Source organism: Carcharhinus amblyrhynchos, chromosome 23 (genome assembly GCF_965287045.1).
Source record: "Carcharhinus amblyrhynchos chromosome 23, sCarAmb.v2.hapA, whole genome shotgun sequence".
NCBI classification, from domain to species: Eukaryota; Metazoa; Chordata; class Chondrichthyes; order Carcharhiniformes; family Carcharhinidae; genus Carcharhinus; species Carcharhinus amblyrhynchos.
In genome coordinates this window covers 39,942,745-39,959,936 of record NC_137346.1, presented here as the reverse complement: position 1 = coordinate 39,959,936, position 17,192 = coordinate 39,942,745, and the positions used below count along the sequence as shown (strand labels likewise).

Here is a 17,192-nt window from a genome sequence, read left to right as displayed (position 1 = left end):
CTCAATATTCAGATATCTGTAATGGCTAGCAGATCACAGTTATTTATTTCAATGTGTGCTTTCATTTACTTTTCTCACATGCTCAAGTCTCTGGACTTGGAACAAGTTACCCTCTGACCACAGCTGATACTTGTGGGACTTACAACCTGTGAAAGCTATAGGTCTCCGTGGAACTGTTCCAAAATTGGAGAAATGTGAGAAAGGTACCCAGGGCTAGTTTTCAAAAAAAAAGAAAATCAGGGTAGATTCAGAAAGAATGTTCCCAAGGATGGGGGAGTCTAGAACTAGAGGTCATAGTTTGAGGATAAGGGGTAAACCTTTTAGAACTGAGGTAAGGAGACATTTCTTCACCCAGAGGAGGGTGGTGAGTGTGTGGAATTCACTATCACAGAAAGTAGTTGGGGCCAAAACATTGTCTGATTTCAAAAAGAAATTAGATATAGCTCTTGGGCTAGAGGGATTGAGGAATGTGGGGGGGAAGGAGGGGGATCAGGATATGGAATTTGATTATCAGCCATGATCAAAACGAATGGCGGAGCTTCTAGTTTCTAAGTCAAACATTCCGTTCAGCACGCAATAGAACAAACTAGCATCTGGGAGCTCAGATACAATCCCGCCTGCTCTCAGTTTAGGGATCCCGTGCACTGAATGGAGAATATCCGTTATCTGCTAGGACCAAATGAGGGGGGAGGGGAGAGGTAGCGAGAAGGGAGGTATTTTCCCAATCATACTGTTACTTTGCATTCTTCAACCAACATCTCACCTGGAATTTAGCAAGAATCTGCAGGTGAAGGAGATGAGGAGGAGGATGATGGTAAGATATAGCTTGAACTTCTCATACTCATCCTTGTAGGCAAACCTGCAGCGGGGAAAAAGCAGAGACTGTCACACAGGATGCAGGAAAGTTTAATTTTGATAATTATTTACAATCAGCTTGCAGCTCAGTCAAATAGTTGAAGTGCGTCAACCCGATATGGTTTTGCGCTGAATTCTGGGACATGAATTCACCACATGACTTGGTCTTAGCAACACATCCCAACTTGACCAGAGAAAAGTTGCCCTTAAGCCAGTGATGCAAGACATCAAAGTTGAACAATAACTGGTGTGGACAATCTATCTCCCTGACAATTATCAGCTGCATCCTCTCGAATCAAAGATCTATTTTGCAAATAAAAATACGTTAAAACATTCAGTCTTGTTTATTAATTTAGTACAGCTTAACTTCTGATGTTTAAAAGAATCTTTCTTTTCCAGCTGTAACCACCTTTGATTTTGTAAACTAAGAATTAAGTTTAGTAATTAGTTTTTGAAAATCTAAATAAGTTGGTTGAATGCGTTGTCTTATATTTAGCAAACCAAGCATTGATATTATATAGATTTTGTATATCTGCAACTTTGTAAATTTTGTAAAGCTATTCTGTATTTTTAATTATACTAATCACTGACAGATATAACAAAAACACATTATGATAAAGCAGTCCTTGCAACAAAAAATGTATTGAAAAACACCAATTTTAATGTAGTTCCATAGGACGTACTGATACCTATAGATTAATTGGACATCTAAACTGTGAATCCATGTTCCCAAATAAAAGTATTCATTCTTATGAGGAGAGTTTGAGTAGGTTGGGCCTGTGCTCACTGCAGTTTGGAAGAATGAGAAGTGGCCTTATTGAGACATATCAGATTCTCAGGGGGTTTGACAGGATAGATGCTGAGAGGTTGGTTCCCCTTGTGGGAGAGTCTAGAACCAGACAGCATAGTCTCAGGTCACCCATTTAACCCAGAGATGACAAGGAATTTCTTCTCAGAGGGTAGTGAATCTGTGGAAATCTTTACCACAGAGGGGTGTAGAGGCTGGGCTGTTAAAAATGTTCAAGGCTGAGATAGACAGATTTTTAATCAGGAAGGGAATAAAGAGTTACAGTGATAAGGCGGGAGAGTGGAGTTGAGGATTATCCCATCAGATCAGTCATGATCTCAGTGAATGGCAGAGCAACCTCGATGGGCTGAATGGCCTACCTCTGCCCCACCTCTGCCCCTATGTCTTACAGTCTCACAAATAATTGACACCTGAGGGGGCCAGTCCTGGGACAATAAGTGATCAATCAATAGATGACCATCACCCTGGACAAACCAATCAGAAACTGGACGTGCACCACCCAAACCAATCACGGACTGATCTTGCCAATTAGGCATGAACGAATTAGGAAATAGCCTTGCCTCATTTTGGCCAATCGGAACGCAATAGCGTCACTGATCACTCTGTGGGTTGCGGCTTGGAAAGAGTTAATTAGCAGCAGTTTTCACTGAGTAAGTTGTGCAGCAAGAACCTGCTGTATGCAGAGAAGCAGAAGTGACAGGGAGCGAATAGATACCGAATGTCAACCTGCGCCTAAGGCAGAAAGCAAGAGCTTTAGCACTCTTGGCAAGTTATGGATAAGTGTTACTCTACAACGTATTAAATATTTCCTGAGTTACGTCAGCAGGCTTCTCCTGATGCCCAAATGGCTAAAGTTTTAAATGAACTGATGGGGGATATTATAGAATTCTTAGTATGAGGCCCTCCATTTTAGCTTTACTATAATAAGTAGACTAGGTTAAAGTAATTATAAAGCGCCTTTAACCGTATAAACACAAATGAACCAAGTATTATAAACTTAAACTGCATTGTTAATATATATGTATTGCGCGCTTTGGCCAATTTCATTCTGAATGATGGGAAACACTGTGGCAGACAGGTCAACTTCTTTTAATACAATGAAGCACAGAAAGGCTGCTTCTGTTATCTGTTCTTGGATATGTGAAAACAAGTTTAATCATAGGCCTGCTATTTAAGGGAGTAAATTTGTTCACGGGTAACGAGGCCGGAGCAGTCTCTCAAGCTGATACAGGAGGCCCTGATTCCAGCGAAAGAGTGACTCCTTTCACCAATTAAAAATCACAGATGTTGGCTATGGCCTTGATTATTGGTAATGACGTGGATTAGGGTTTCCTAGGAGAGGGGAAGGAACCTACATGGGCAATAAGCTAATAATCTCCTACTCCTGTTGAGAGGTGGAACATTATTTGCTCAGGTAACAATATTTAATATTGTGATTGGGCCCTCCAGCCTGATTGAGATTGGCTGGGGTATTGAAATGTTCAGAATAATATAACAATTTTACCTAGCAATATTAGCTCAGAGAGGATAGTCAAACCTCATGGATTATGTCTCTCTCCTGGTGCATGCATTAGCAAATAAGTTCCTTTTTGTTCTTTAACTATATACTGTCTTTTGCAGTCAATGTATTGGTTGAATGAGGTTCAACAAGTATAGAGCATCCCAGGGGGAAACCTCAGAAAATTCTTCTTACAGGAACACAATTAAAATTTGAATTTAAATAATGCCTAGAACTGGTAAGGGAGGCACAGTGGCATAATGGTTAGCACGGCTGCCTCACAACGCCAGGGACCTGGGTTCAATTCTCAGTTTTGGGTCACTGTCTGTGTGGAGTTTGCACATTCTTCCCATGTCTGCATGGGTTTCCTCCAGGGGATCTGGTTTTCTCCCACAGTCCAAAGATGTAGTGGTTAGGTTGATTAGGATGCTAAATTGCCCCTTAGTGTCAGGGCATCAGCTTGGGTAAATACATGGGGTTATGGGGATAGGACCTGGATGGACAGTAGGGATTCTATGATTCTAACTGAACTTTTCGATTAGAGGCTGTGTTTGAGCCCAGTGAATACTTACTTGGCCTGTTTGCTGAGCAGAGTCACATTGACGTTTCCCAGAACCAGACTTAAGTACAACCTGCAACAGAAGAAGAAAGTCACTGTGCTTCCAGAATCAATGGTCAGGTCAACTTTTCAAACCAATCACGCACCATATGGGTAAAATGTTTGAGAAACGTATGCCAAGATACACAGGGCTCCGAGAGCAGCTGGCAATGCAACTATCCAACAAGATCCCCACCCCTACCTTTTACACTGAGTAAAGGGTAACACCTTCGATTGTTAAACACGAGGAACAATGAAACTTTGCCACGAGTAACACACACAGAAATATCATCTGAACCCGTTCGTGAACTTGGCTGGTTCCGAGCTGTAACAAAGAACAACACAGCACAGGAAACAGGCCCTTCCGCCCTACAAGCCCGCGCCGCCCATTTTAACATTCAGCGAGTGCCTCGTTCCAATCCATCTTCTACCTACGACTTTTGTCTACATCTCGTGGACTCCACAATAAAGGGATGCAAATTTAGGGAATTATACGTGCAACTTCCATTATTTTTCCTTCTAATTGGATGTCGTACAAATCTCTAATTGTTTTTATTGGGTAATAGTTTGCTCGAGGGAAAAGTTTCCTCACCTGTCCAAAGTCCAGATTCTGAACGTGTGCATGAATAGGTCAATGTGCAACCAGCAAAGATAGCAAATCAGCCTTCCTTTGATGAGGAAATGGGTTATTAATCCCCAGAGTGCAGAATGCATTTGATCCCTGAAGTCAGCCACATGAGTAATAAGATGGTTATGAAGGCAAATAGGATACTTGCCTTTATTAGCCTGGATAAACCAATCAGAAACTGGACATGCAATCACATGGACAGACCAATCACAGGCTGATCATGTGCCCCTTAAGCCAATTAAGTTCACCTTTCTCTGCATCCTAGCTATGACTATAAGACTACATTCTGCACTCCCTCCCTTCCTTCTCTATGAACGGTATGCTTTGTCTGCACAGTGCATAGGGAACAATACTTTTCATTGTCATCAATACATGTGACAATAATAAATCAAATCAAAATTAGGAGATAGCCTTGCCTCATTTTGGCCAATCAGAATGCAGTACAGCCATCGCTCATTGTGAGAGTTAATTAGCAGTGGTTTTCACTGAGCAAACCGTGCTGCAAGAGCCTGATGTACACAGAGAAGCAGAAGTTACGGGGAGAGAACAGAGACCAAATGTCAACCAGCGCCTAAGGTTAAACCGGACAGCAAGAGCAGGGAGGTCATGCTGGAACCGTATGAAACACTGGTTAGGACGTATCTGGAGTCCTGTGCGCACTTCCGGTCACCACAGTATAGAAAGGATGTGATTGCATTAGAGGTGGGTGCAGAGAGGATTTACCAGGATGCTGCCTGGGCTGGAGGGTCAGAGCTATGAGGAAAAATCAGATAGACTTAAGGCTGTTTTCCTCAGAAGGTTGAGAGGGGACTTGATAGAGGTGTATAAGATTATGAGGGGCAGAGATGGGGGGGGGATAGGAAGGCGCTTTTGCATTAGTAGAGGGGTCAATAACCAGGTACAGATTTAAAGAAAGAGGTAGAAGGATAAGAGGGGGCTTGAGGAGAAACTTATTCAGAGAGTGGTGGGAGTCAAAACTCAGAGGGTCATGGGAGTTGAAACTCTCTGCCTGAAAGAATGGTTGAGTCAGAAACTCTTGTAACATTCAAGATATTTACTTGTGCTATCATAACCTCCAGGGCTAGGGGCCAAGTGCTGGAAAATTAGTGCAGTCAGATCTTTGTTGAATGGTGCGGACACGATGGGCTGAACGGTCTCTTTCCATGCGTAAACGTCTATGAACCTATGGACGGTCTGGATGAGTAAACCTGTCATGATGTTGAAAAGGTTAAGCAGTTGGGATTGCTCAGAATGCTTACTTACCCATTTTTCTTTGGCAGGAAAGCTTCCATTTCAAAGAAGATGTTTTGTCTTTCCTTCATCAGTTCCTGGACGAAGCCAGTGTCTCTCAGCTGCTCTTCAGTCTCCAGCAACTGACAGCTGGGAGGATGGGAATCAGATCAAGAGTTAACATTGTGAAAACCGCCCATTCCAGCTGAAAGTGCACTGGTGTACCAACTTGGCTCAGTTGGTAGCCAAACGCAACAAGCCCAATTCCTGCAAATAGTCCAGACCAAGACTTCAATGAAGTGCTGTGAGAGAGTTCCGCACAGTCAGAGGCCTTTGGCTGAAATAATGGCAGTATGACCTCTCAACTGGACATAATCATCAATACCCATTGTCCAAAATCTGAACCAGCCATATAAATAATGTGGCTACCCAAGCAAATCAGAGCCTTGAAATTCTATGGAGTAATTCGCCTCCTGACTGTTTATAGCTGGCCCCACCATTTACAAGACACAAGTCAGGAGTGTAACGAAATACTCTCCACTTGCCTGGATGAGGGCAACTCCAACAACATTCAAGAAGCTCAACACCAGCCAGGACAAAGCAGCCTGTTTGATCAGCTTGCACTACCTTGAACATTCATTCCCTCCACCAGAGGTGCACAGTGGCAGCAAGGTGTACCATCTACATCAATTCACCAAGGTTCTATTGGCAGCCCCTTCCAAATCAGTGACCACTGCCATCTAGAAAGACAAGAGCAGCAGATACCTGGATCACCACCACCTGGAGGTTCCCTGCTAAGTCATTCACCATCCTGACTTGGAAATATATCACCATGCCTTCACAGTCACTGCGTCAAAAATCCTGGAATTCCCTCCCTAACAGCATGGTGGGTACACCTCCACAACATGGGGACTCAGCGGTTTAAGAAGACAGCTCATCACCACCTTCTCAAGGGGCAATTAGGGACGGCCAATAAATGCTGGCCTAGACAGCAATGCCCATATCCTGTGAATGAATAAAAAATATTCCAAGGGATTCACATCGACCAGGCCAAAATTTATCCTGCAACTTACAAAATTGTCTGCTCCATTTTCCTTATATTACAATAATGATTCAAAAGTATTTCACTGGCCATAAGGCTCATTAGAAAATCCGGACGCTACAGAAATGCTTCTTCTGCATAAATCCTTCTTCTTTGGGATTTGGTTTGAGCTCATCTTTCTCTTGTTTTTTGCAGTCAGATAGCAGCTAACTCTGCCATTCATACCTCTTCCGGACACATCTTCTGTTTCTTTACTTGTTCCATTACTACTCCCCTTGCCATCAATCCTTTCACCATTTCAATGCTCCTGTCTTCCATCCTATCACAGATCTTTCTGTCCTTTTTCCCACCTCCTCCTTTTGACTGATTTTAAACCTATTACTTTTCTAACATTACCCGGTTCCAGTGAAGGGAATAAGGAGCAGGAGTGGCCATCCAGCCCTTTGAACCTGCTCTGTCAATCTATAAGATCATGGCCGATTTGATCACGATCTCCACTCCACATTAGTGTTGATTTCCCTGTCCATCGACATCTGTGTAACTCAGCCTTGAACAAATTCAATGAGCCAGCCTCCACTGCTCTCTGGAGAAGATGATTCCACAGTCTAATGACCGTTTGTGCAAAAAAAATCCTCCTTTTCTCCGTCTTAAACTTCTTATTCTTAAACTGTGTCCGACTCTCATCTACTCTCCCCCACAAAAGGAGACATCTTCTCACTATCCACTCTATAAAATCTCCAAGATCGTCTGAATTTTAGTAAGATCTCCACTCATTTTCCTCAACTCCAACGGGCATAGGCACAACCTGCTCAACCTTTCTTCATAATATGGTGGCACGGTGGTCAGCACTGCCGCCTCACAGCACCAGGGACTTGGGTTCAATTCCCAGCCTGGGTCATTGTCTGTGTGGAGTCTGCACATTCTCCCTGTGTCTGCGTGGGTTTCCTCCCACAGTCCAAAGATACACTGGTTGGGTGCATTGTCCATGTTAAATTGCCCCTTGGTGTCCTGGGATGTGTACGTTAGAGGGATTAGCAGGGTAAATATATGGGGTTCTGGGGATAGGGGCTAGGTGAGATTGTTGTCGGTGCAGATTCAATGGGCTGAATGACCACCTTCTGCACTGTAGCATTCATATGATTCTTATATAAGCCCCTCATCCCAGGAATGAGTTGTGGGATTCTTCTCTATACTTCTAACACAATTATATCTTTTTTCCCCGGTAAGGAGACTAAAACTATGCACAGTACTGCATAGAGTACAAGAGCTGGCGTCTAATGCTACAGTTGTACAGAACGTTGGTTAGACCGCATTTGGACTACTGGGTCCAGTTCTGGTCACCTTACTACCAGAAGGACATGGAGACCCTGGAGAGAGTGCAGAGGAGATTTCCCAGGATGCTGCCTGGTATGGAAGGACTGGGTTATGAGGAAAGATTGGGTAAATTGGGGCTCTTTTCCTTAGAAAGACGGAGATTGAGGGGGGATCTAATAGAAGTGTATAAAATAATGAAGGGTATAGACAGAGTAAACAGTGGCAGGCTTTTTCCTAGATTGGAGACAAATATCACGAGGGGCCACGGGCTTAAGGTGAGGGGGGAGAGGTATAATTTGGATGCTAGAGGGAGGTTTTTCACACAGAGGGTCATGGGGGTATGGAATGCACTGCCAAGTAAGGTGGTGGAGGCAGGCATCCTGGACTTGTTTAAGGTTTACTTAGATAGACACATGAGCAAAACAGGGTTGGATGGTTATAGGAAACTGTTTTAAATAAGGATCAGGGCCTCGGGACATTCCTGGAAATCAACTGTTACACGTGTTGATGTTTTTCTCTTTTTCCCCACAGGTGTGTCGGTCCACCCTGTTGCCTAACGAAGGGCACGCACACGGTGGGTCGTGCGTGGGCTGCTCTTGGATGTTTTGAAAGTAGCCTAGTACTTCACATCGTTTGTTTATGCTTAAAACTGGACCAGCAGATGGGCACCACAACAGCTCAGTGACTATCACTGTTTGCTGTGCAGATACATGGATTTGGGCCAGTGTCTGTGGGAGTTTGCGCATTCTCCCTGTGGTTGCGTGGGTTTTCTCCGGGCGCTCCGGTTTCCTCCCACACCCCAAAGATGTGCTCTTAGGCTGATTGGTGTAACAAATTGTCCCTAAATTATTCTCCCCTTGATCTGGTTTCCAATGGGGATACGATAAGCATAGCCATGGGTCAAGGGTAGAGGAGGAAAAACACATTGTTAAGATGGCGGCACGGGCTCGTTGGGCTGAAGGGCCTGTTTCCCGTGCTGTGTTGTTCTTTATATGTGGTCCCACTAATGTCCTGTATAGCGCAGTGAAACTCCCCACTACTCTATTCCCATTCCCCTTGCAATAAATGTCAACATTCCAGTTGCCTTCCTCGTCACTTGCTGTACCTGTATATTAATCCTTGTGATTCATATAGCAGTGTGCCCCGATCCCTCTGTACCACTAAGTTCTGCAATCTCCCTCTGTTTAAATAACATGCTGCTTTTCTATTCTTCCTGTCAAAGTTGATAAGTTCACATTTACTGACGTTATACTGCGTCTGCCACATGTCACTTTATCTATCTATATCCCTTTCGTAAAATCATAGAATCCCTACAGTTCAGAAGGAGGCCATTCAGCCCATTGAGTCTGTACCTACAACAATCCCACCCAAGCCCTATTCCAGTAGACCTCATTTACCCTGCTCATCCCCCTGGCATTAGGGACAATTTAGTATGGCCAATCAATCTAACCTGCGCATCTTTGGACTGTGGGAGGAAACTGGAGCACCCAAAGGAAACCCACGCAGACATGGGGAGAACTTGCAAACTCCACACAGACAGTGACCCAAGGCCGATATTGAACCCGGGTCCCCGGCGCTGTGAGACAGCAGCGCTAACCAGTGTGCCACCACACCATCAATCTACCTCCTCTTGACAACTTACTTTCCCACGCATCTACCCCTACACCATGTAATCTTTCCTTGTGTAGTTAGTTACCTTTGACAGGGCACCTTATCAAATGCCTCCTGGAAAGATCATCAATGTATAAAGTTAACTCTTGTTTCTCTTTCCACTTACACTTTCCGACCTGAGTATTTCCAGCATTTTCTGTTTTTATTCTTTTTCACTCAGCTCTGTTTTATTTTCTTTTCCACTCCCACAGGATGAATCATAGAATTCCTACAGTGCAGAAGGAGGCCACTCGGCCCCTCAAGTTTCCACCAACTCTCCAATAGAGCATCTTACCCAGGCCCACTCCTACTCTATCTCTGTAACCCCACACATTTACCATGGCCAATCCACCTAACCTACACATCTTGGGACATTAAGGGGCAATTTGCCTTGGCCATTCCACCTAACGTGCACAACAATCTGTCCTGGCGCTGCCACCCCCCCACCCCCATGCCGGCACTATAGTTAAGAAAGCCCACCAATGCCTCTACTTTCTCAGACTAAGGAAATATGACTACTACGACTCTCACCAACTTTTATAGAAAGCATTCTTTCCAGGTGTATCGCAGCTTTGCATGGCTCTTGCTCTGACCAATACTGCAAGAAACTATAAAGGGTCATGAATAAAGCCCAGCCTCCCATCCATTGACTCCATCTACACGACCTCAGAAAAGCAGCCAGCATAAATTAGGACCCTATACAGCCAGGACATATTCTCTTCCACATTCTTCCATTGGGAAAAAGATGCAAAAGTCTAAGGTCATGTACCAACTGACTCAAGAACAGTTTCTTCCTTGCTGCCATCAGACTTTTGAATGGAGCTATCTTATATTAAGTTGATCTTTCTCTACACCCCAGCTATGGCTGTAACACTACTTTCTGCACTCTCTCCTTTCCTTCTCAATGTATGGAATGCTTTGTCTGTATAGTGTGCAAGAAATGATACTTTTCACTGTATACTAATACATGTGACAAGAATAAATCAAATCAAGGTCTTTGAAGACAATTACAATGTTATGATTTGAGGAAGGAGCATGAATGGGAACACTTCAGAATTAAGTTTAACAGATCAATGTACAGGAAATAGTTACCGTTCAAGATTTTTGGAGAGTTCCTTGTATTTCTTCTTCTGCCGTTCAATGGAACTGAGGCAGGAATTTTGAAGTTTGATTACCTCTTCTAGCTGTTGCTTGTACTGTTTGTGTGTTTCCTGGAAGGGAACCAGAGGACATTGTAACATATTGACGTAGGTAGGAATCTCAGACTGCACACCACAACTAAACTTTGTCCTGCGGATTGGCAATCCAGGGCTGAAAATGGAAAACTTCCTTGTGGATTTATAATCTCCCAAGATCTCTGTGCCCCCAGTTTCCGTCACGGGATGACCAACAAACTTCCAGGCTTGTAGCTCTGTCGTAGAATCCCTAAGGAGACCATTCGGCCCATCGAGTCTGCACTGACTTCAATCCCACCCAGGCCCTATTCACCTTAACCCCATATATCTGCCCTGCTTCTCGTCTTGACAATAGGGGCAATTTAGCATAATCAACATAACCCACACATCTTTAGACTGTGGGAGGAAACTGGAGCACCGGAGGAAACCCACACAGACACAGGGAGAACTTGCAAACTCCACACTGATACTGACCAGAGACCGGAATCAAAACTGGATCCTTGGCACTGTCAGGCAACAGTGCTAACCACTGTCGTACCGTGCTGCCCATTAAAAACTCACTTTCACCCATTTCACACAAAAGTTTAAAGTTAATTTATTATTAGTGCCACAAATAGGCTTACATTAACACTGCAATGAAGTTACTGTGAAAATCCCACGTCGCCACACTCAGGTGCCTGTTTGGGTACATGGAGAGAGAATTTAGCATGGCCGATGCCTCTAACCAGCATATCTTCTGGAGTGTGGGAGGAAACCCATGCTGACACGGGGAGAACACGCAGACTCCATACAGACAGTGACCCGAGGCCGGAATTGAACCCGGATGCCTGGCACTGTGAGGCAGCAGTGCTAACCACTGTGCCATCATGCCACCTAAATTCACTCCTTAAACATCTCCCACTCTCTCTCCTGCTTTGATGTTCCCTTAAACCTACCTCTTTGACCAAAATTTTTGCTCACTTGCCCCAACATCTCTATGGCTCAGTGTCTGATAAGGCTTCTTTGAAGCACCTAAGGATATTTTGTCACATTATAGGTGCTATATAAATGCAAGCTGTTTTGTTCAAGTATTAGCAAGAGATCTGCTATCTCTCGGCTTTGTATTTTCCTGGAGCTTCGGTGTATGTCCAGTCCACACGTTAATAAGAAACCGACAAGAAAAGACACAGCTCAGAAAACCAGATCTTCCAATGGGCCAGAAGAAGATTACATTAAATCCTGGTTCCTTTCCCAGGTCAATGAGAGAGAATGATGTAAACAGAAGACAGAAAGAAACACAAAAGCGTGTCTACAATTAAATAAGGCAGATACAGCAGTCTGAAACAAAAACAGAAAATGCTGGAAAATCTCAGCAGGTCTGTAGGAAGAGAGAAGAGAGTGAACGTTTCAAGCTTGACCCTTCATCGGAAATGAAAGAGGGGGAAAATGTGTTGGGTCTTACACCTTAGCTGGGAGGGATTACAGCAAAGATGTGGCCAAACTTAAGAACAAGAGACAGCTGGCCCACTGTGGGAGGGTTTGCGATGGGAGGTGTTATTGTATTGAGACAAGAAATGTGAGGAATGTAAAAAAGGGGTTAAGCTTGAGGAGAAAGGTCACAGTCTAAAGTTGTTGAACTCAACTTTGAGTCCTGAGGGCTGTAATGTGCCTAATCGAAAGGATTATATAGGGCCCTATATATTTATATAGTCTTTCCAAAGCACTTTACAGCCAATTAACTCAATATCACAGCAAAACAGTGCAGATAACATTTGTGTTGGCACAGAGATATGATCAAAATCTTTTATATCCATTTGAGAGAAAGGTTTAACCTCTCTCATTTAAAACAAACATCCTCTGTTCGCGTCACATTCCCTCAGTAATGCTCTGAAATGCCAGTCTATATTACCATAGGATCCATATGATGCAGGAGGCCATTCGGCCTATCGAGTCTACACAATTCTCTGACACAGCATCTTATCCAGGCCCACTCCTGGCCTATCCCTGTAACCCTGCACATTTATCATGGCTAATACACCTAACCTGCACATCTTGGGACATTAAGGGGCAATTTAGCATGGTCAATCCACCTAATCTGCACGTCTTTGGACTGTGGGAGGAAACCAGAGCACCCCGAGGAAACCTATGCAGACAGTAGGAATTTGCAAACTCCCGCACAGTCAGCCTAGGCCAAAATTTAATGCAAGTCCCTGGCATTCTGAGGCAGCAGTGCTAACCACCGTGCCATTTTATATGCTTAAATCTTCAGAGTAGAACTTTAACCTTGTGACTCATGAGGCAAGAAAGCTTAGGCTAATGCTTACAATTCAACTTTAACTGAAGTACTACACACTGTTCAGATGACAGGGTGGGCATAATTTGACACTCTGTATAATCATAGAATCCTACAGTGCAGAAGGTGGCAATTCGGCCCATTTCATCTGCACCGACCATAATCCCACCCAGACTCTATCCCCATGTGTTTACTTTAGCTAGTCCCCCTGACACTCAGGAGCAATTTAATATGGCCAATCCACCTAACCCGCATGTTAGGACCATGAGAGGAAACCAGAGCACCCGGAGGAAACCCATGCAGACAAAGGAAGGATGTGCAAACTCCACACAGTCACTCAAGCTGTGAGTCAAACCCGGGTCCCTGGCACTGTGAGACAGTAATACTAACCACTGTGCTACCCAGATTGGTTTCACTTGGCCAAGGGTCAGCAACTGGCTCAGTATGAATGAGTCAGTGAGATTGAGAATGTCCAAAGACATGAATGAGTCTCAAACTCCTGCAGCTGAAAAGTGGTCAATCTCCAGACAAGATTCCACCTGCATTTCTGGCTGAAATTGCAGAATGAGGAATGAACAATCTTTGCATCCTGTTCAACTCTGACCTCAGCTTCCTGCTGTGTGTTCCTCAACTACCAAAAGGCCTTTTTCTATCTCTACAAAAGACCAAGATTGTTACACTGATCAAATTTACTGGCACCAGCTACTGCTAAAATGTTTGAAGAAAAATAATAAGCAAAGAGGTGTGGGATGTTAGCACATTTTCCAGCATCAAGCACTCCCAGGCCAAGTTAAGCATAGTCAGCTAGCCAACAGTCAATCCACCTAACCTGCACACGTCTTGGCACAGTGAGAATTTAGCATGGCCAATGTACCTAACCTGCATGTCTTTTGGACTGTGGGAGAAAACCAGAGCACCCGGAGGGAACTCTACAATTTGTCTTATGTCCTACTTCCAAAGGACAGCTCTTACTAAGCCAGTCTTAGATATTCCAGTTCCAATGCCAGCCATTCTTGTGGCATGAGGGAGATTGCCAATTTAGTCACAGTCAGAGAAGGTTGTGACTTAAAGCAGCATTCCAGACTTCAGCACATGATCTCAGCTGCCACTCTCCAGTGCAGTATCGTCTTGTGGACTTCTTCAGATCAGCATAAGCTTTTTTTCTCCAAACTTCTGTGTCCTGACAAACATTCCTCCCTCATTACCAACCCAAATAGATTCACTGTTCATTTATCTCAGCGTTCTGCGTAGAACTGCGCACTGTACAAATTCACTACAGTGCTTGCCTAGCAGCAGAAAATCATCCAAAGTTACACAGTGGCTCTTGGGCACCTCAACAAGAAAGGCACGTTATCACAGTTATTTCTGTTTAAGTGATAGTTTTATGCAGACGGCCCAACTCATTTTGTGCTGAAATTACAGTCGACAAAGATGTCCTTTATCCCATTACCTGAGGCCAGATTGAACACCAGCCTCTCTCCCAGTCAATGAGAGGTGAAAGCATTCAATGAACAACAGAAATCTACATTATGAGGGAAAGGAGTTGGATTTGTTACAAAGGCAAAGCTGCTTGCTTACGTATAAAGGGCTCAATATGAGCAATTAACGGGGGAAACCAAAATTGTAGATTTGTGGATTTAGTTGTCACAGGAGGCTTTTGAATTGAATGGGTATGCAAATCCAGGTGTCCTCCTAGAGTCCTAGTCAACATTCCTCCCTCAACAAAAGCAATAGTGATCTTCTTATACTGCCCCCTAGTTGTCCATGGGAGCACCAACTATGCTCCTCCCTGCCCTCGTCATGTTTAATTTCAAATTGTCTGATATCATAAACTGACCTACTCCATCATAGAATGTCCACAGTGCAAAAGGTGGCCATTCGGCCCATTGAGCATTTCACCCAAGCAAATCCCCCAAAACCTACAAAACCTTTGGACACTAAGGGGCAATTTAGCATGATCAATCCATCTAACCTACACATCTTTGGAGTGTGGGAGGAAAACAGAGCACCCAGAGGAAACCCACACAGACACGGAGAGAACATGCAAATTCCACACAGACACCTGAGGCCGGAATTGAACCGGGTCCCTGGCGTTGCGAGGTAACAGATCTAACCACTGTGCCACCATGCACCATCCTTCTCCACAAGCACATTTCACAAATTTTTAGTCTTTGGATGTCAATTTTTTCAAGTTTCACTCTTGTCCAACAATACACTTCAATTCAGCCTTGATTATCATCTTCTTTCGATCTCTACTGATTCCTATTTGCAGGATGCATTCTTTGCCATTCCAGCTCAACTTTATATATAGCAGTGACCATACTAGTGTCACAGGTAGGCTTACATTAACACTGCAATGAAGTTACTGTGCAAATCCCCCAGCGCAACACTCCGGCACCTGTTGGGGTACGCTGAGGGAGAATTTAGCACCGCCAATGCACCTAACTAGCATGTCTTCAGGACTGTGGGAGGAAACCGGCGCACCGTGAGAAAACCCACACAGACACGGGGAAAACATGCAGCCTCCACACAGACAATGGCCCAAGCCAGGAATTCAACGTGGCGCTGTGAGGCAGCAGTGCCACCCTGAGGTCCCATTCTCAGGTATTTGAATTGAGAGATACCAGTTCCAGCTGTTGACCTCCACTTTCCTACCAGTATTTCTTCAAAAAAAAACCCAAAAAAAACCACTGATGGTTGAAAGGTCTAGCTGTACACCAAAAGCTCATTATATTTGCTTAGCTATCACTGCATTTCCACAATAATTGACGGTGTGATTAAAATTCCAATGTAAACTTTGATTGTTGTTGCTGTCAGCTCTGCAGATTGGCAAATTTCCCTACGCCTCGGGAACCTTAGAAACTTTTATTTGTCCCTAAGTCCGAATAATGACCTGCTCTGCAAGCAGAGTTTTTAAATTGAACATTAGTCAATGTAGTTTTCAACATGGTTATTCACTCCACCCCAACCCACTGTCTTCAGCCTGTCCAATAGTTTACTCCTTCTGTACTGAACACCACAGAAATATGCCGGCGCATAAAATAAAACATTGAAGATTTATGCCAGCGTCACGCTGACTTTGAAAAGTTTCATGTCAACCTTTTAAAGAATACAATTGTAAAAGGGAAGTCCAGATCCGGGAAAAGGCAAGGATTTGGTAACATTCAAGTTTTTTTCCTTAAAAAGGTTAATTTCAAAGGGATTATCCAGACTGGTGAAATAATTTCAGTGTGTTAGACATTTGGAACACTAAGCCTTGATTAATTGGAGGAGTCTTTAGGAGACACGTTGCAATTTACAAAGTAATTTCACAAACTCTACCCTTTGATCCTGGTCTGTGGAAATCAGCGGAATTTCTGATTGACAGGCACATCGGCCAATCAGGAGGGAAATCGTAGCGACTGGATGTAGCGATCCACTAATGGGAGACGGGAGACGGGAGAAAGGCGGGATCTCATCTGGGGAGGGCGGGGTGGGGAATCAGAGAGGCGAAGGTCCGACCCTGGGGGTGGCTTATTGTTACCTGTAAGAGCTGATAATCTTTGTCCAGGCTTTCCCATTCCTCCCAACACTCCTGGAAAGACATGCTGCTTCTTTCCCCCTCCCCACCCTCCACCTCCTCCCTGCCGGCCGCCCGGGATTCAGCAGCCAGCCCGGGATCCGCCTGCGCCTCTGCTTTTTGCTTTGACAGGAGCGCTACATCCAGAAGGAAAGACAAGGGTAGCTCGCTTCCGGGTTAGCCTGGGGCAGCCAATCATCACGGCGGGACTGCCAGACACGGGCCCCGCCTTCTCCCTGTACCACCCAATGGGAGCGCCCGGAGAACAATCGCCTCCAGCTCGGCCAATCGGCTGCGAGCCTGATTGTGTCAGTGTCAGAGGAGGAGGGATTTCCCAGAGAGACACCCAACTGGTAGTCACCCAGTGTCTGATTATAGAGGGGCAATTGCTGTGTTCACCCAGTGTCTGATCATAGAGGGGTAATTGCTGTATTCACCCAGTGTCTGATCATAGAGGGGCAATTGCTGTGTTCACCCAGTGTCTGATTATAGAGGGGCAATTGCTGTGTTGACCCAGTGTCTGATTACAGAGGGGCAATTGCTGTGTTCACCCAGTGTCTGAT

The 17,192-nt window shown here is 44.4% G+C and overlaps 1 protein-coding gene across 1 annotated transcript in view; it reads right to left on the bottom strand.

Moving 5' to 3' along the window:
- Window positions 1–16,771, bottom strand: part of tmem120aa (transmembrane protein 120Aa) — a 35,697-nt gene extending 18,926 nt beyond the window's left edge. The window contains exons 1-5 of the mRNA XM_080211092.1: window positions 16,594–16,771; window positions 10,716–10,834; window positions 5,651–5,767; window positions 3,734–3,793; window positions 764–859 (exon numbers count right to left, since the gene is read on the bottom strand). Of these exons, the coding sequence (XP_080067218.1) occupies window positions 764–859; window positions 3,734–3,793; window positions 5,651–5,767; window positions 10,716–10,834; window positions 16,594–16,656 (455 nt within the window). The 5' untranslated portion in view covers window positions 16,657–16,771. The remainder of the gene's footprint in view (window positions 1–763; window positions 860–3,733; window positions 3,794–5,650; window positions 5,768–10,715; window positions 10,835–16,593) is intronic.
- Window positions 16,772–17,192: the final 421 nt, after the last annotated feature.